The 18833-nt window shown below is 38.7% G+C and overlaps 3 protein-coding genes across 5 annotated transcripts; 2 read left to right on the forward strand and 1 right to left on the reverse strand.

The window, feature by feature from the left end:
- LOC103948181 (probable beta-1,3-galactosyltransferase 2) lies at positions 1 to 3493 on the forward strand. Of its 3 annotated transcripts, none has more exons than XM_048591046.1 (12): positions 1 to 152; positions 256 to 389; positions 789 to 870; positions 970 to 1025; positions 1131 to 1342; positions 1451 to 1514; positions 1834 to 1906; positions 1995 to 2115; positions 2259 to 2346; positions 2434 to 2559; positions 2690 to 2799; positions 2960 to 3493. In XM_048591046.1, the coding sequence occupies exons 2-12, from the start codon at positions 271 to 273 to the stop codon at positions 3115 to 3117; spliced, it is 1209 nt and encodes a 402-aa protein (XP_048447003.1). In that variant the 5' UTR covers positions 1 to 152; positions 256 to 270; the 3' UTR covers positions 3118 to 3493. The 3 variants fall into 3 exon arrangements, with proteins under 3 accessions (XP_048447003.1, XP_009357459.1, XP_048447004.1); XM_009359184.2 differs by having other exon boundaries at positions 2 to 152; positions 2963 to 3493; XM_048591047.1 differs by lacking the exon at positions 1 to 152 and having other exon boundaries at positions 181 to 389.
- Positions 3494 to 4443: 950 nt separating this feature from the next.
- On the forward strand, positions 4444 to 6627 carry LOC103948182 (autophagy-related protein 8C-like). The gene is made up of 6 exons (XM_009359185.2): positions 4444 to 4654; positions 4768 to 4830; positions 5520 to 5575; positions 5656 to 5708; positions 6184 to 6302; positions 6386 to 6627. Exons 2-6 carry the CDS (start codon positions 4794 to 4796, stop codon positions 6478 to 6480), a joined length of 360 nt encoding a protein of 119 aa, XP_009357460.1. The 5' UTR covers positions 4444 to 4654; positions 4768 to 4793; the 3' UTR covers positions 6481 to 6627.
- Positions 6628 to 15693: 9066 nt separating this feature from the next.
- LOC103948184 (ankyrin repeat domain-containing protein 13C) lies at positions 15694 to 18633 on the reverse strand. Its single transcript, XM_009359187.3, has 2 exons — positions 17138 to 18633; positions 15694 to 16261 (listed from the first exon to the last, which is right to left on the reverse strand). Exons 1-2 carry the CDS (start codon positions 18518 to 18520, stop codon positions 15869 to 15871), a joined length of 1776 nt encoding a protein of 591 aa, XP_009357462.2. The 5' UTR covers positions 18521 to 18633; the 3' UTR covers positions 15694 to 15868.
- Positions 18634 to 18833: the final 200 nt, after the last annotated feature.

Here is an 18833-nt window from a genome sequence, read left to right on the forward strand (position 1 = left end):
ATGGCGAATGAGCGTTTCAGGCAGAGGGACGTTTCAGTAATTTGGCATATTAAAGAGGGCAGTTAGAGGGTCTTTATCGGTGCACCTCTCCTGTCTCTTACAGAAGGAAGAGAGATAGAGAGAGAGAGAGTGGGCAACACTGTCTCAAGCAGGTGGCCTTTTCCTTCCAAATTTCCAAAAAGCTCTCCTTTTGTCTTTTATTTTTCTGGGTTTGGATTATTTTCTAATTTCCCTGAATTTTTTTGTTTGTTTTAGCATTGCCGGAAGGAAATGTCTGTGAAGAGCAGAGGATGGGGAGGAGAGGTAACAGTGAGGAATGTGATGTCAAGGAACTGGGCACTTTTGCTTTGCTTTTGCAGCTTCTGTGCTGGAGTTTTATTTACCAACAGGTAAAATTCTCGGATGGTTTTTTACCGTTAGCTGTAAATTTGCAATTTTTATTAAACTCTTGTGCTTGTTTTGAGTACATTTTGCATTTTTTTTTTACCAAAAGCTTGGAGCCCCATAACTAGTTGGCTTTTGTGGAAGAATCTGAGGAAATTATTTAAAATTCTATGTGTTAGTGCTTAATGATGACCTGTTTATGTTCGTTGGGTGATTATTTAAGTGCTTAAAACGTTTTGCATCATCGATGCGAATGATGGACAAAGACGAATGCGTGTGTTTTTCTATTTGTTCATGTTTTGTACAGTTACATTGTTTGATTTGTTTAAGGTTACATGTCAAGAAAACTCGGCATTAGTGGTTTAAGTTATGCTTGTCATAATGATCCAAGAAATTTTCAACAGGTTGTGGATTCCTGAATCAAGGCCATCGCGAATTGGAGCTGAAAAGATATTTTCCGAATCTGATGCGTGTGATCATAAGCTTGTAAGTGTATTCATCACATGTTTTCTAGTCTTAATTTGCATAGCAAATAGTTCTTGAGAATGTTGCCATCTTTTGATAGCTCGGATAATTTCTTTGAAGGTTATAAAGCACACGACTCGTGACAGTTCAGGGGAAGCTACTAATCAAGTGATTCAGTAAGCTCTGCTGATGCTTCTTTTGGAGCTACATTTGTCTTACAAGAAATGTTGCAGTGTCTCGAGGAACTAAAACACAAAGCTTATTTCTATTCATGCATGCAGGGAGATAAATAAAACGGTTTCAAATTTGGAGATGAAGTTAGCCGCTGTTAGGGCAACGCATGAATCTGTACAAAATGGATATCCTACGTCTGGAAACTTGAAAACATTTCAATCAACTTCGAAGAAAAAGTACTTCATGGTTGTAGGGATCAATACAGCTTTTAATAGCCAAAAAAGAAGAGATTCAGTACGTGCAACTTGGATGCCGCAAGGTGCATTATACATTTGGGTTTAATTTAGTTGCGATGTTGACAGGATATTTGAGTTTTTTCTTATTCTGGCTGTAATTAATGGTTTCTAGTTGTATAAATCTTTACCAGGTGAGGATAGAAAGAAGCTGGAAGAAGAGAAGGGCATAATCATACGGTTTGTCATAGGTCACAGGTGAGGTTTACCATGCCTTCTTTCACCCATTGTCAGTTACAAAGCATCTTCCACCTGAGTCGTTTAAGCAAAACTAAATTCGTAGCTAATCTGGTTAAATGTTATGTACGTATCTAGTCATTTCGGCACTGAGACAGATTTAAAGGTTGAATCGCTGTATTCCCTGCCTGTATAACGGGTAGGCCAGCCAAATGAAGTCTCGTGGTGAATAAGCCTGCGCATGATATCTGTTTTTGTTCTCGTTCCTAACAGTACATCCAGGCTATTGAATATGAACTGGTAAATTATGAATATTTATCGATTTTCCTATTGTTACTAGTCCGACAGCTGGTAGTATTCTTGATAAAGCGGTTGAAGCAGAGGAGCGCGCCCATGGAGACTTCCTGAGGCTGGTGATTTTCTTGCCCATTTTAACCAGAAATATATTATTCGATGTAACACTCCAGTTTACCCAATTTCTAATTCATACTATGTTTGCAGGACCATGTAGAGGGATACCTGGAATTATCAGCCAAAACAAAGACATATTTTTCGACAGCAGTTGCCTTGTGGGATGCTGAATTTTATATCAAAGTTGATGATGACGTCCATGTAAATTTAGGTAACATAAATTTAAGATTGTTTTCCACATCTGTTCATTTTCCCTAAGTTGCTCATGGTGCGTTGCTAACATTATTTTTCTCAGCATTTCGATTTAACCCCTTTTCCATCTCGTTGAGTTGATTTGCCTTTCATTTACCACAGCAACGCTTGGAATGATTTTATCTAGACACCGTCTGAAACCCCGAGTCTATATTGGTTGCATGAAGTCGGGTCCAGTCCTTGCTCGAAAGTAAGTGCGTGTTCTGTTTATTTTTAGCTGGATGTATATTCAGATATTGATGAACATGGTTTTCATGGTGTTTTTATTGTGCAATAGGGGAGTGAAATACCATGAGCCAGAGTTTTGGAAATTTGGTGAGATAGGAAACAAGTATTTTCGGCATGCTACAGGGCAGTTATATGCTATCTCGAAAGATTTGGCAACTTACATATCAGGAAACCAGTAAGTTCTCGCCTTGTCTCTATTTATTTACGGAGCTAAATAAAACTCTGCTTGGAAAGAGTTGCTTCTCAAAAATGCCTTTAACCCTTTAATTTGATTCTTATTTCTTGCTTTTTCTCTCTTGATGAAGGGCTGTGCTGCACAAATATGCCAATGAAGATGTTTCGTTGGGATCTTGGTTTATTGGTTTAGACGTAGAACAGGTGGACGATAGAAGACTATGTTGTGGTACCCCGCCAGGTAATTTGAAAATTCTTTCGTCTTTCTAGTAGTTCTAGCCTGAATGAGTTGTGTTCCCTGTACTCGTTTGAGATGTAATTACAGAACATGAAATCTAGCAGTAAAAAAATAGATAAAATGTTGCTTACGCTATATAGAGTTGACGGTGTAGTATGTACAGCAGATTGTATGTGGAAGGCAATGACAGGCAACACCTGCGCTGCTTCATTTGATTGGCGATGCAGCGGGATTTGCAAGTCTGTTGAGAGGATGATGGGCGTTCACGAGCGCTGTGGTGAAGACAAGAATGCTATTTGGAGTGCAAGATTTTCTCAGTAACCGGCTTATGCTCATCCAATCTCGCGAGGGATGTGCGGATAGCCTGGAAAAGGCATGCAGACTTGTTTTATTCTTTTTTCCGGCTCGTTGCTAGTAGAGACCAAAAATATACAATGCTTACAGTTTAGGGGAATGACAATGTTGTTCGGGGTGCCATCTGCGTTATTGCTGGTGAAATCAACCCCCGACGGCAGGTGAAAAAACTAAAGAGACGATGAGATAAATTTTTAACACCCCATTCTTTTGATGGTGGGGAGCTAGATTATAAGTTCTATGCCACGGAAACTATGATTCTTAGTATGTAGTAACCTTCAAATTCTGCAGCATTTGCAGTGTTTTGCTTTCAAATTAATATTATAATTGTTTGTTGCCTTCACTCACATTGATTATTGTTTAGTAGTAGTAAAACGGTTATTAGTATTACCATTGAAAGTGGGCGACTCAAAATCAATAAGGCTCATTGTTTTGTGACGGTTATTACCATTGAAAATGGGTGATTCCAAACCAATAAGGCTTCTCGTTTTGTGAGGGTCGGCTGGGAACATGTATATACGCAACATTATCCTTACTTTGTAAAGTGGTTGTTTCCACAACTCGAACTTGTGACCTTTCAGTCACAAGAAAACAACATTTTCATTGCGCTAAAACTCGGCCTCGGTTATTATCATGAGTGTGATTATTCACGACTTTGGAATGCCCCTTATGAATCTTTAGAAACTTGCAGACAAAGTAGGTTTTAATGATGGCTTTTGTAGAAAATTGAAAAATTGATTAAAAGCATGAGCAGCTCATTAATTTTTTGAAAATGCGATTGTGGAGTTTTCGTGTATAGTTTCTTGTACTTTTGAATCCCATATGGTAAAGACATAAAACAATAATAATCGAAACTCTTGCAAGGCCAATAAATGATTTCTTTCATCTATGTTTGATCTTCGACAATCGAAACACCTTGCATGAATTTAAAAAAATTTACAATACAACGAATATTTCAAAGATAAATGACGTTTCAGTAAAAATCCAAAGCTCGTTTTAGTGCATTTGTCCACGTCATATATCTCATTCCCCAAAAAAAAATGATAGATAACTAAATTTGTGTGTCAATGCTCGAGCACCACACAATAAGTCGCTTGGGCCACAAGATATTTATTTGGATCATCACCGAATTTCCTTATCCTTTTTTCCGGAATTTGTGAATTTAGGAGAACAAACGAAACGACGTCGTTTGTATTAACAACTTGGTTACGCGACACGAAGAGAGTGAGAGAGAGAGAGAGAGAGAGAGATTGCTTGCAACACGCCGAACGGAAAAGAGATATAGAAAGAGGAAGTTTGCAAGTTAATAGATTTCGTGTTGGAATCGGAAAGGAACCCTAACAATTCGTCTCTCCAATTTATATAATTTATGTGTTTGTGTGTATATATATATATTCGCTTTCGATAATTCTTCCCGTCTCTGATTGATTTTGACCCTCTTGATCTTTTCCTCCAATCAATCTGCCAAACCCCAGCGACCCTAATCGGTTCCTTTTCGTGTCTGGTAAGTTTAATCCCGCAACGTTTTTTGTAATATTTGTGTCTGATCTTGTAGTACGATTTTTGGGTAGGAGGGAATTTTCAATTTTGTGATGTCTTGTTGTTTTAAATTTGCAGAGAGCAAACGCAGTGAGAGTTCCGCCATGGCCAAAAGCTCGTTCAAGCTTGAACATACTCTGGGTATGTCTTTAATTTTTAATTTTGTTGGGTTATTTGATCTGCAATACCCACCTGCCTTTGTTGGTTTCTTTTAATTGGTTGATTGTAGTTTTTGATGTCTTGTTTTTGAACCTGAATTATGGATTGTATGTGTGACCCTTTTGGATTGAAGGATGATTTGCAGATAAAAGTTTAGGTCTTTATTAGCTTGATAAAACAAAATCTTGGGTTTTTGTCGATTGCTTCTGCTTGTTATTGTTTAAATTTTAGTATGAGTTTTTCGATCGAACTTGTTCTGATAACAAACATGTTTGTTCAATGGATTTAAGTTGTGGGATTATAAATCATCGGCCTTTCTTTGACATGAGTTTTTTCTGTCAAACTTGTTTTTGATAGAATTAAGTCGTGGGATTCTAGACTATCGAACTTTTACTGGCTAAAGGTTGAGTTTTTTTTCATGCAATTGTGATCATTATCAATTTCTTCATCTTGTATTGTTAGATTTGAGTTTCAGTTTTTCTCTTGGATTTGGTTGTTTGATGGAATATTAAATCGTAGACCTTTCGTGGGTAAAGGTTGGCTTTTGTTTCATGGAATGTTTATCGTTGTCGTGATGGCCGATGGGAGAATAATCTTGGTGAAAAGACTGTCTTAATTCTTTATGGAATTAACATCTGTTTTGCTGATGGTCTTGGACTTACTAATTTCAGAAAGGAGGCAAGCAGAAGCTAGTCGTATCAGGGAGAAGTATCCTGACAGAATTCCAGTAAAGTTTTACCGAATCAAATACTTTGACTTCCCGTGTTTTCAGGGTTATGCTCTGTTCTAATTTGAGCTTCCATGCAGGTGATTGTGGAGAAGGCTGCAAGGAGTGACATTCCTGACATTGACAAGAAGAAGTTAGTAGCTAATTCCCTTCTGCTTTAGTTCTTGTTCATATGTGTTACTACTATGTAATAGGATTGTGCTATATTTATTTATGCTTCCGACATATTCTCTTTACTATATAGTAAATAGTTTGTAGTGTAAGTTGTGCATTTTGATGTACACATGCGATTTCTTTACACTGAGGGGGTTCTAGTCATGTCTATCTCATTGAGAATTTGAACTCTGGAGGGAAGAACGATTTCATATCTTAACTGATGTTTTAGGAGTGGTTAGGAATGGTCTTGATCATCATTGTTTGCATGAACTGGTTACCCTAGTAACCAAGTGTTCCCACGAAATATATTTCGTACTCTCATTATATAAGATTTGTATATGTGATAGAAAATGTACCTATTACAACGGCAAACTCAGAGTTCATTTGTGTTCATAGCTTCTTTAAAATCAAGGTGTTCTCACATGGTTTTGCTGTTATGTTTCTCTCCACAGATACCTTGTCCCTGCTGATCTCAATGTTGGGCAATTTGTCTACGTTGTAAGGAAGAGGATCAAGCTCGGTGCAGAAAAGGCTATATTTATCTTTGTCAATAACGCTCTCCCTCCTAATGGTCAGTTGCAAATTCATCTATTAGGCATTCTATATATATATTCCTCCAAAGTTGTGGTCGTAATATTTTTTCCTGTGTTACAGCTGCCCTGATGTCTACAATTTACGAGGAGAACAAGGACGAGGATGGATTTCTTTACTTGACATACAGCGGAGAGAATGTCTTTGGTTCCTTTTAAGAGCGAGAATGCTTGTAAATAGAACCTATGAAATGTAAATTCTTATCTTAAACATGGTGGTTGAACTAATTTTCATTTCATTTTATGGAATTTCAAAGGATGTTAATGATCGCTGAACTATTTTGATTATTTCCGGTTATCGTTTCATCTCACTGTCGTTTAGTAGAATCGAGCTTAGTTTTCATGAGTTGTGCATGAAATAGATCTGGTCTTTCACCACGGCAGTCGATTTTTTGTTCTAGCTGGAAATGGATGTGCAGGTTCCGGTTCTATACGCAAATGCATCAAGGGTTTGAGGAATAATTTCCACACGCCTCTGTTTATATCGTCCCTTATAAATCATTTGATCCGTAGTTTATGATTGGTGTTTGATTAGGGTCTTTTTTTGTTCGTTTTACGATCTGCTTAAAAGAGAAGAAACTAACGAAAACTAACGAAAAGTCCTCAAAAACTTTAGTTTTAATTAAAATGACAAAATAAAAATATAAGTGAATAGTAATAAAAGCGACTTTTGAAGGTAAAACTGTCATTAACGTTAAAAATGAACAGTACCAGAAGTGTTTCGTTAAGATTCCCAAGAAACTATACTCCAAGTATTTCAACATTCTTACACACCAAATAGGCAAAAATAATCACAAATCAACACTTCGACAACAAGCAATTGGATTTTCTGGACGTCGAACATTTCTAGTTTGCTGGTTTGGTTGGTTTTTTCTTCTGGCACTGATTTTTGATCCATTTGATGCCGTTGGACGTGCCGCTCTTGATCTTTTCAGCGCCGGCCATTGCAACCACCTTGGCTTTGCCTATGCCAGACTTGGTCTCTGCCTTCTTGTTGTTGCTGTCGTTTTCTGCCGTCCTGGTGTTGTCTGCATCTTCCGGTGCGCCGATGCCTCCGGCACCCCATTGATCCGCCCACCCCGGTGCTTCGGCAGCCATCACTCACTTCTCTCGAATTCTCCAACCACCACCCTGTTTTCCATAAAAACATGGCAAAATAATTTGAGAAGATGTGTGAATTTAACATCAACCATCGAAAATCAAACATAAAGTTTCCTATTAGACAATTTTAACAATCTGAACAATCTTAGTTGTTCCCGAAGGTGGCTCTTCAGAAAGCAGTCTTTACATTCATCGTAATTTTAACAATCTTAGCGCGCAACTAATGGAAGCAATATCCGAATGGACTTTATCATGACTACTCGGTGACCGCATTCGAGAGATGGATCTGAACTCAGCATGGAAGATGAGAAATCATGAGAAGGTTTTGTACCAAAATTAAGAACATGAGAGAGAGAGTACCTGGAGAGAGCTTAGCTAGCGTGTAGATTTAGAAAGATGGTGGAGTTAACCATAAAAAACCTAGTTGTATATATTCAGAGACCACATGTGGATGATGGATGGGCTGTCTCTCTCTGTCTATCACCTTCACCTCATTTTTTATAAATTTAACAGTTAATGTTATTTACACACCGTTTTTTCTCTTATGCACCTTTATTAATTTTTGTCCACTAATTTTCTTCAATTCATTTGATCTGGCAAATGTCTCGTGGACGAAAGGTCCCACTGTTATCTTTCTTCAATCGTTCCGATCAGAACAAGTGGATTGGTTTGTTGCGTCCTTTTATCTACACAATTCCTTGTCTTTGTTCATGATCATGCTGGGCGAAAGATAGTTGTAAAATCAGAAATTAAGAGGTCTGTGTGAGAAGTAAAAATAGGTATGTGGATGCACCATCGAAATGTAACTTTAGTATTTACTTTTTTCTTTAAGATTACAAAGAAAATAGAAAGAAAAAGTAGTTTGCCAACTCATGTCATGAGTGGTTCCCATCCAGCGAAGCAAAAGCATCGTTTGGCATTTTGCCCTTCGTTGTGCAACCCCTAATCATCATCGTTGATTTCTGGTCGTGCAGAGGCACTGAGCATCTTTTCCTTAACAACCAAGGCAACTCTCTCAACACTAAGTTCAAGAAGCAAGGTAAAACGCCAAACTAACATTTGATACTGTATAACCAATGGCGGAGTTTAGGAATTATTCGGTGGTTGCGCTAAGCTAGAATTATTACTAGGAATTATTCGTTGGTATTGTAAATAGTGGATATATTTGCCCACATGTGTATAGTAAAAACTCATATGCTAAATAGTAACCCTTTTGTAAGTTTCCTTTGAAGTGGCTCTATAAATAGAGCACTTCGATTGTTCAAAGTGAAGAACACCAAAAAGAGAAAGGAAAGAAATATACTACTTTTAGTATCTCTTATTTTCACACTTGCAATAATTTTGTGGTAGTATTAAAAAACTAAACAGTGTAATATTTGCACCTGCTTCGCCCTCACTCTTAGCAAAGGTTATTTCTCTAACTTTTGCCTATTTATAACAGTTGGGAACTTCTTTTACTAATACACATTCAACACTTTGCTCTAGTTTTAGCTTCAATGCATGTAACTGTGGAGAAGACTGGCATAGACAAGGGAATGTGAAAGTTTCTCAAGTTGTCAATTCCCTTATACTTTGATTGTCTTTTTGGTACAATAATGTTTAGGAAGACATCAGTTACTCTCACCATTAGAGTTAGGGTATACCCATAATTTCAAGTCGGAATGACTTATGCGTGGCACTTAACTACCAGCTGCCACTAGTATGAATTTAGTAGGAATTTATAAGTCATGCACCAACAATGATTGTTGGTAGCGGGACTCAAACTTTGGTGAGATGACACACAAGACAAGGACCTTACCAACTGATGTCACATCCCGACCCGGGCCGGACCACTTCCCGGGCCCGCTCCACCACCGTAGCACGATATTGTCCGCTTTGGGCTTACCATTTCCTCACGGTTTTGTTTTTGGGAACTCACGAGCAACTTCCCAGTGGGTCACCCATCATGGGATTGCTCTAGCCCCCTTCTCACTTAACTTCGGAGTTCCTACGGAACCCGAAGCCAGTGAGCTCCCAAAAGGCCTCGTGCTAGGTAGGGATGGGAATATACATTTAAGGATCACTCCCCTGGGCGATGTGGGATGTCACAATCCACCCCCTTTAGGGGCCCGACGTCCTCGTCGGCACACCACGACCAGGGTTAGGCTCTGATACCAAATGTCACATCCTGACCCGGGCCGGACCACTTCCCGGGCCCGCTCCACCACCGTAGCACGATATTGTCCGTTTTGGGCTTACCATTTCCTCACGGTTTTGTTTTTGGGAACTCACGAGCAACTTCCCAGTGGGTCACCCATCATGGGATTGCTCTAGCCCCTTTCTCGCTTAACTTCGGAGTTCCTACAGAACCCGAAGCCAGTAAGCTCCCAAAATGCCTCGTGCTAGGTAGGGATGGGAATACACATTTAAGGATCACTCCCCTGGACGATGTGGGATGTCACAACTGAGCCAACCCTCGTTGGTACAATTGGAATGGGATAAAATAGTTACTTTTTCGACTATACATTTGGTATATGCCTTGGCAAAAGTCGAAGCTATGCAAACCTACTATTTTAGATGCTAGGTAGGGATGGGCAAATGTTATGGTAGGTGGGTAACCGCGGTTATTTACCCATAACCGTTAAGTTTTTACCTGCATAATCGTTTACCCGTTGGGTATTTACATAAATGGGTATACCCATACCCATAACCGTTTATAAATGGTTAACCATACCCATAACTGCATACCCATTTACCTATAACCGCGTACCTGTTTACTTTTTTTTTTTTTTTTTTACTACCTATTTTTTTAACAACTTGAAAATTAAAAAGAAATTTGTCATAATTTTCTTTTTTTCTAACTATTAAATACTGTTATAAGTACATTTAACATGTATTTTTATATTAACGGCAATATTATTTATGAATATATGCGATGTCTCCCAATTATTTGACGGTCAATATATTACAAAAATCATGCATGGTTGTAGGTTAATTAATATTCTTGCATACATACATACATATATATATATATATATAAGTACGCATTAGTCTGCTAATAAGCTAATTTGATAAATATTTGGATTTTTATTTAGAAACATATGTTCATCAATCCAAGCCATTTAATCAATTTCTAATTTTGGGGTCAAATATTTATTGAAAACTATATATATATATATATATATACACATATACATATATATATATAGGTACGCATCATCTGATAATAACATGTTTCTAAATGATCAAGGTAATCATTATCTTGAATTGGTCTAAGCTTCAAAAGACTCCAAAACAAAACTGATGAACACTTTAATGCTTTAGCACATTCAATTCCATATATTAAACATTAGCCTATTATATCGACTATATTTTTCTCTCAAGTGAGGCATATATATATATATATATATATATATATTATGGCCCTTTATAACCAAATATATCTCGGGATACTAAACCTAGTTAGAAACTAATTTTTTTTTTTTTTTAGTTTTACATATATTAAAATAAACGGTTAAATGGGTACCCGTTTATAACTGCGGGTAATACCCATAACCGTCCATTTAAATTTCACGGGTAAATACCCATAACCGTAACCGTCAAATTTAAATGGACGGATAATCGCGGTTACCCATAATCAATGGGTATTTGCCCATCCCTAGTTAGGATTCTCCTGACCAAGCCCATCAGGCCTTTGAAATTTTATCAAACGGCTACAATTATTATAACTTTTAGAGGGGCCCCCTATTTGTAACCATTGAATAAAATTTCAACGGCCCGATGGGCTTGGTTAGGAGAATCCTCACCTTTTGCTCAGGAGAGGATCATGATCTGCATGTTTTGATATGGGTCTAATGCATTGCACAGTCATAGGTAGGGTCTAATAAGTAGAGCAATTAAAGTGTCCACAATTTGAAAACAAAATTGCACCGACTGCCGTTGAATGTTTTATCATGACTCTTCCAGAATTAACATGGAACTTTAAGTTACACATCAAATCTCATCATTTCATAAAAAACTCTCATCTTTTTTAGTGTAAAATATATCGTTGTATTAAAATAAAATAAAAGTTACTCATCAAATCTCATCGTTTCATCAAAAAATCTATCCGATTCCTGTTTTGAATTTTCCTCGCAATTCTTGCAGATTAGTATCCAAATTTGAATTTGAACTCGCATGAAGCTAGGAGAACTACAAGTAATTTTACATGTTTTCGTTGAGTTGTTTACAACAGTAAGCTTCATTTTTGTTGGTATTTATTACATGATTCGTGAGCATTATACATTGATTGTCTTATGCAAATAATCGCTCAAGAGGCTTTTGACATTGATTGTGTTAGCTTCGGGGGATTTTAACATTACTAAGATGGAGGACTACATCTTACTGTTAGAATCATGTAAAATTACTTATTCCACCATGATAGGTAGTTACAATACGATAGGTAGTTTAGCTTGTACAAGTACTTATATGGCAGGTAGTTTAGATTGTAAAAGTACTTATATAATAGATAGTTTAGATTATAAAAGATCAGTTGAAATCCAAGTTTATGCCGACTAATATTATAATATGGTAGGTAGTTTAGCTTGTACAAGTACTTATACGACGTGTAGTTTAGATTGTAAAAGTACTTATATGATAGGTAGTTTAGATTGTAAAAGATCAGCTGAAATTCGGGTTTATGCGTGGGGTACCTGAGTTGAAAAAAAAAATAGAAAAATAATATAACTAATAGCGAGGCCCCCTAAGAGATTTATAGGTGTCCAAAATTTTGGAAATGTCATAAATTAATTTTAGGAAATACGTGGTGCGAATAGAATGACTCTAACTTTGGCTTATAGCACGCAGTTTTTTGTGAAAAAAAAAAATTGAAATTTTTAGCTTTAAGAAATATTTTGCACTGGAGTTAAGGAAAATATTGCAAAATCTTTGGATATGAATCTACCGATTATTAGGTCCTTAAACTATTTTTTATTGATTCTTAAAGTGAGAAAATAGAAAAATATCTTTAAATTTAGGTTTTAAATCATTGATTACAAGTGTTTAAAATGAATTATAATATATTTTGCATGAAAAAAATATATTTTGAAAAACATGAATATAATAGTTTGTTGTTATGGTAAGAGAAATAAAAGAAACATTAACAAAATAAAAAATAAAAATAAAAAACTGAAAAAAAAAATTGAAAGGGGAGGGATCGGTACGATGGTAGCGACTTATTCTGGAATCAGTTGCTATGTTTTGAGCGATTATTTTGATAAGGAATCGCTATCAAAGTACCGATCGTATCATTTTCTATTTTATTTTTTTTTCCATTGAATAGCTATAGTAGAGTCTAGGCCATAAAATTGGGAAAGGGATCCTTCCGGATCTCTTCCACCAAATCATCTAATTCGGACCCTTGAAATTTAGTCCAACGGCTAAAGTTATTATAACTTTTAAAAGGGCCCCCTGCTTGTAGCCGTTGGATCAAATTTTAAGGGCCTGGATTGATTGATTGGGTGGATTTGGTGGAAGGGATCCGTAGAGGATCTCTTTCCATCAAATTGGACCTATTTCAAGTTAGTTTATTTACACATAACAAATTTGTAAGGAAGAAGTTAAATTAAACCACATATTAATGAAACTCTTGTTGTCAACTATAAGAGGGTGAAAAAACACTTTTGTCTTCTATCACAAAATAAAATTATGGACAATAAAGTAATTTGCACAAACGAAATTTTACAGTTGTTTTTAAAAGCATCATCTACATGTAATCCTAACAAATCACCTATAAGAACTCGGGATTTTTATGGGTGTATTGTTTTATGAAACTTCGAATTTCTATGGCACTTATTTTCAAAACTTCAAGTTCGAGTTTAAGTACGAACTCTAGGTTCATGATACCTGCAAACAAACACAATATACATATGTAGTGAACAGGAATAGCTTCGGACCTATGTGTGAAAAGAATGAGTGATGACCCAAAATATGGGGTTGTCGTGGCTTGCAGGCCCAAAAGAGTGGTTGTTGGGTTGCTGGGCAACAAAGGAGAAGTAAATAGGTTAATAGATTATATACCTAATTATTGGGCTAAGAAGGAAACGTGAAAAACAAGGCCTAACCCATGGGCTAGTTATTTCATACGAGCCAAAAATAAAACAAGTGGGACGGTTTGGTGCATATGCCTAATTGGGTTGCAGGTCAACTACAGACAACTTAGGTCCGTAAGAAAGGTGATGCAAAATGGCTTTCTTTTGGACCTTAGAGTTTTGGAGTAGGAACGACTTGGTGGCTTGGGTAGCGCGGCTTCAGGCTGCGGCTCCCACGCGTGTAGGGTTTGAAAAATCCCATTTTTTTTCTTCTCTTATTCACGCATATTCAATTCACCACAATTATAGGAACAATAAATTTAAGCTGAATCTATAATTTGAAAAAAAAAAAAACGTAAAATTAGAGTTCATGCTTCATGGTGAATATTTCATGCAATCAATGCTGAAAAAATATCGAAATTGAAACCATATTTTATAGATTACTTGGATTGACTGATGAATATTGTGAACGGCTTTGTAGTAAACAAGCATTCAGTTCCTTAGCTCAGTGTTAAGAGCGTGTTTAACAATGCGTTTTGGCCTAAATTTAACTGAAGGAGAGAGAGATGGGTGCAGTTGCATAAAGAGAAAAGATAGGCTTGGGAATTACTGTGATGATATTTCTCCGTACCTTATGCCTTTTTAAAGAAAAATAATGGGGTTACTTGCCCTACAAGTAATACAAAGTTGTGCCTTTTTGTTTTTTGTAATTAATTCTTGAATTGTTTCTCACTAACATTAGTAGTTGTTGAGACTATAAATACTCAAGTAAGGATTTCTGTTATGAAATTGGTGTGAATGCCCACATAAAGAAAACAACCACATATGGCTAAGGGTGGAAAGTGGAAGAATAGAAGTCAAAATTATATTGCTTAAATAGTAGAAGTTTGGTCTTTATTGTTTTGGTGTGTAAGCCTTTTACATGCATTAAAAGAGACGTATGCTTGTATCGTATGGGTAGTACAAAAAGATGAAAAGCAGAAAGTAATAATCATGTTTTCCTCATTTGTCTCTCTCTACGTTCATTTCTCTTATCTGATACTAGTGAAGAAAATAAACAGAATAATACATGACTTCTGTTTCACTTCAATCTCTAACAACTCTGATAATATATATATAGGAATGCATCATCTGATAATAACATGTTTCTAAATGCTCAAGGTAATCATTATCTTGAATTGGTCAAAGCTCTAAAAGACTCCAAAACAAAACTGTCGAACACTTTAATACTTTAACACATTCAATCACATATATTAAACATTAGCTCGTTCTATCAACTATATTTTTCTCTCAAGTGAGGCATATATATATATATATATATTATATGGCCCTTTATAACCAAATATATCTCGGGATACTAAACCTAGTTAGAAACTATTTTTTTCTTTTTTTAGTTTTACATATATTAAAATAAATGGTTAAATAGGTACTCGTTTATAACCACGAGTAACATCCATAACTACCCATTTAAATTTAACGATTACCCATAACCGTAACAGTCAAATTTAAATGGGCGGATAACCGCGGTTACCCATAACCAATGGGTATTTGCTCATCCCTAATGCTAGGGAAATGAGGGAGAAGCATCTCATATACCGGTAAGATTTTCATTGCATCAAATATGCTCCTTCCGATGGATATGATGATCGTACCTAATTTCAACCTCCACGACGCCGGCGAGTGTCAAGAGGGATGCAGGGAGTGACATTTTTGACATTGACATGAATTTTTTTATTGAAAATCAAAGTGCTTCTTTGAAAGCGCTTGTTCGTGATTCTTGAATAAGCATTTAATGTGTGCTTTTTTTATAGAGCAATTTATGACTCATAAGCACTTATAACTTTTTTTCCTACGCACGTTCATTATAAGAAACAGTTTTTACCCCGTAATAACACTTTTCAGCCAATTAGTACTACGATCTAGTAGTATTCATCTTTACTTGTAAATAAGAAGTCTTATGTTCGATTATAACCAAGATAATATCGTTTGTTAAAAAAAAAAAAAAACACTTTCCATGTCATTACACTTCGTCTACCACTCCAAACACATACACTTGTCGAAGAAAAACCAGTCAATGGAGTACTTGATCGTGGGATCAAAGTAGACATTCTCGATTTCCATGGACGATTGAATTCGAGGACTTTCTTGATTGGCTAAGTAACACGGAGAAGTTCTTTGATTAGAAAGAAGTACGCAATCAAGAAAACAAATGATTAGAAATGAATGAGAAACAAAAAATTGGGGATCAACTTTTACTAAATCAGTACAACATTTGAGAGTCAAAACCCACTTGCCGGAAAATCGTTGCTACAAATAACTGAAGAACTGATAGGGTAACATATGTACAATCAATCTATCAATTTCCTTAATTTCATGGTGTCAAAGATTACACAAGCTAATTACTTGGATGATCTCCTCGTGGACTTGGATTTCTTCATTTTGTGAGACTTGTCCTCGATGCTCGTCCAGGTATAACCGCTAGGAATGGCGAAAGGGTCAGAAGAGTCTTGAGCCGCCGTCACTGCCGGAGGAGCACGGTGTTGGTGTTGGTGGTTTTGCTTGCTCGCGGAAGACCCCGACTGGCTGCTGTTCCGCCTCAGCCACGACGATGACGAAAAGGATGGTGGTTTTTGCGCCTTGTATTTGTGTTCCTCCTCTTGCTGGCCTCGTCCTTCATGAATAAACTGTCTGGGGCTTGACATTGGAGTGAAGAATTGCTCAGTTGGCGGGAGCTCAACGAACTTTGTGAACGTTATCACGACTCTCACTGTGGGGACCACCGGTATTGCCACCTGTCCGTCACCAAACAACTCCATAAGCTAAACAAAGCTATAATCTCACAATGACCTCACGTTGACAGTTTAACCGTTAATGACGTGGCAAAATCCAAGGTCAAAGAAGCATTCTAATTTTTTTTTTTTTTAAGATACTAACTCGAGTATAACAAGTTGGACATACTATTATAGCAATTGAGCTAACTCACGTTTATAGGATTAAATAAACTCACTTGTTTGGCCATTGCATAAATAACGTGGTGGGTGGCCAGCAAATGAGGAATCATAAAAGGATAAAAATTGGGATCACAAACCATGCCTAATTGTAAAGACAAGGATACTCAAACCTGAGTCTGAACGGTCCGATCACGTGTTATGTGCTATTGCTCCCGCACAAAGACACTTTTGCATTGTGTGTCAAACCAGCTTAGAGCCGATTTTGAACCCCAATGCAGAGATTTACCTTTCTTGCGAGAGCGATCACAATGTCGCATGAATGACGTGATCGGGCTGTTTCCACTCAGGATTTTCGATCGGGAAATAAGGAACGCGACAAAGAAAGCGTTACACGTCGAATCACCGACCAAGGAGGCCCCACAAAAAGCTTCTAATCTAAGGTATGATATCATCTATGGTATGATTCTGGAAAACGACGACCCTCACTAGTGGGATCCACTAAAACGCACAGTTTCTCACTTGTCACTTATCACTTGTCACCATGTTAAAGTCAGCTCTCTTTGTCTCCCGTTTAAAACAGCTTACGCCACAAGCATAAAAAGCACCAAAAAGCAAATAAAACAGACCAAACAATAAACTCCACGACCACCCATGCCCCTCCGGGCCCACCCAATCTCGAGTGGGACCCCATTACGATATTTTCTAAAATGCCCTTACCTTAACCGGAAAAGTCCCTGGCGGGAACTTGGTGGTGAGCAACTCCCTCATCCTCCTAACGGCCTTCACCTTGTTCGCCAAGATGTCCAGTAACGGCAGCAGCTCCTCCGTCTTTAACGGGAACTGCTCCGTCAGCCAAACGCACGGCCTCAAGCTCCTCACGAACTCTTTCTCTTTTGTCTGCACTGGCGCCGCCGCAATCGCAGCTGTTTTGGACCTCCTTGACGGCGGCCCGGAAATTGACGAAACGTCGACGCTTTTTCTCCCCAATGCCACGAACTCCCTCTCCTCCCTCACGAAGCTACTATGCCTCCTGCCGTCGGGAATTCCGAAGCTCGGATTCTCCGCCACCAAAAACCCGTCGTCGTCCTCGTCGAGCTCCAGAGGAAGCACCTGCTCGCTCCCTGCCACATCAGCGTCGCCATTGGCGACTTTTCTCGAGCGGAAGCTGAACACGACATTGTGAATTTCGTACACTCGAGCTTTCCACTCTCCGACGCTCTCCGTCTTATCCTGCCTCCTCCAATTGGTCCGCCCGACTAGCTCCGCTTTGGTGACGTCCATGCCTGGGCGATACACACTCGTCTGGGAGCAGAATCCGGCGATGTCCGACTCACTCATGGGCGACCCGGCGTTCTCGAACGCGTCGAAGATTTTCCGATCGTCGCGGTTCAAAACGAGCAGCGATCCCAGGGGAACGTCGTGGCTTTGATCGCCGTCGCCGAGGAAGAGGAAGCTCTGATCGGCGCGCTGGATCTTCAATCCGTCAAATCCGGCCAGCGACGTGTCGGCCCGCAAGTTGCCGTCGCGCTTCCAGATCTTGTAAGTGTCGGAGGGAGCGATCTTCCCGACGAAGGGAATGACGGAGCTTTCGAAGTGAAAAGAGATCTCCATGTAAAAATCTCGCATTCTTCGGAGCACGGCGATGACACGTGGAAGACGGCGCCGCCACTTCGCCCAAGCCGAGCGGTGGTGGAGCCGGAGAAGGATTAAAGCAACGTCGGAGCTCCGGCGACATAAGGCTTCCTGCAGGGGATTCCAGCCGGAGGAGTTCTGGAGGGACACGTCGGCGCCTGCGGAGGCTAGAATTTTGGCGGACGCTGCGTCGTTTAGCCGGACTGCGAGGTGGAGAGGGGTTTCTCGGAAGGGAACGTCGCGGCGGTCGAGCACGGATGAGATCCGGTCCGCGGTCCGTTCCTGAGAGAGGGAGTCGGACTCGGTGTGGATCTGAGTCGGATCGCCGAGTCGCGGAAGGGTGGCGACGATTCGGGAGAGCGTGGTGTGGTCAGCCAGAACGACAGCGTAGTGTACCGGGCTGTGGGAGTAGTCGTCGGGCTTGAGCGGCGGAAACGACGGCGTCGAGGTCGCCGACGATTTGGCCATGGTTTTTACTGCGCAGGGGGAGTCGGGTGTGTTCAATGTGGGCGTTTTTAAGGAGTAGAGAAGTAATGGGAGAACGAAAACGAGTGATGCGGGGGTAATTTCGTTAATGAAAAACGTAAATGTTAATTAATCGGCGCGACTTTTGGTGGAATTCTGGGGTTGGTGTCAGGCAAGGCGTCGGGGATGTTTCTTTCCATCCGAGTACTTTTTTCTGCTTCCGTTTCTTTTGTTTGTTTTTTCCTCGTCGTCCTTTGAATTTCTGTCTTTCCCCTTTCTGTGTTTTATTTTTATTTTTTCTAAAAATAATAATGAT

The sequence above is a fragment of a genome, unplaced genomic scaffold (assembly GCF_019419815.1).
Source record: "Pyrus x bretschneideri cultivar Hongxiangsu unplaced genomic scaffold, Pyrus_bretschneideri_v1 Contig33, whole genome shotgun sequence".
NCBI classification, from domain to species: domain Eukaryota; kingdom Viridiplantae; phylum Streptophyta; class Magnoliopsida; order Rosales; family Rosaceae; genus Pyrus; species Pyrus x bretschneideri.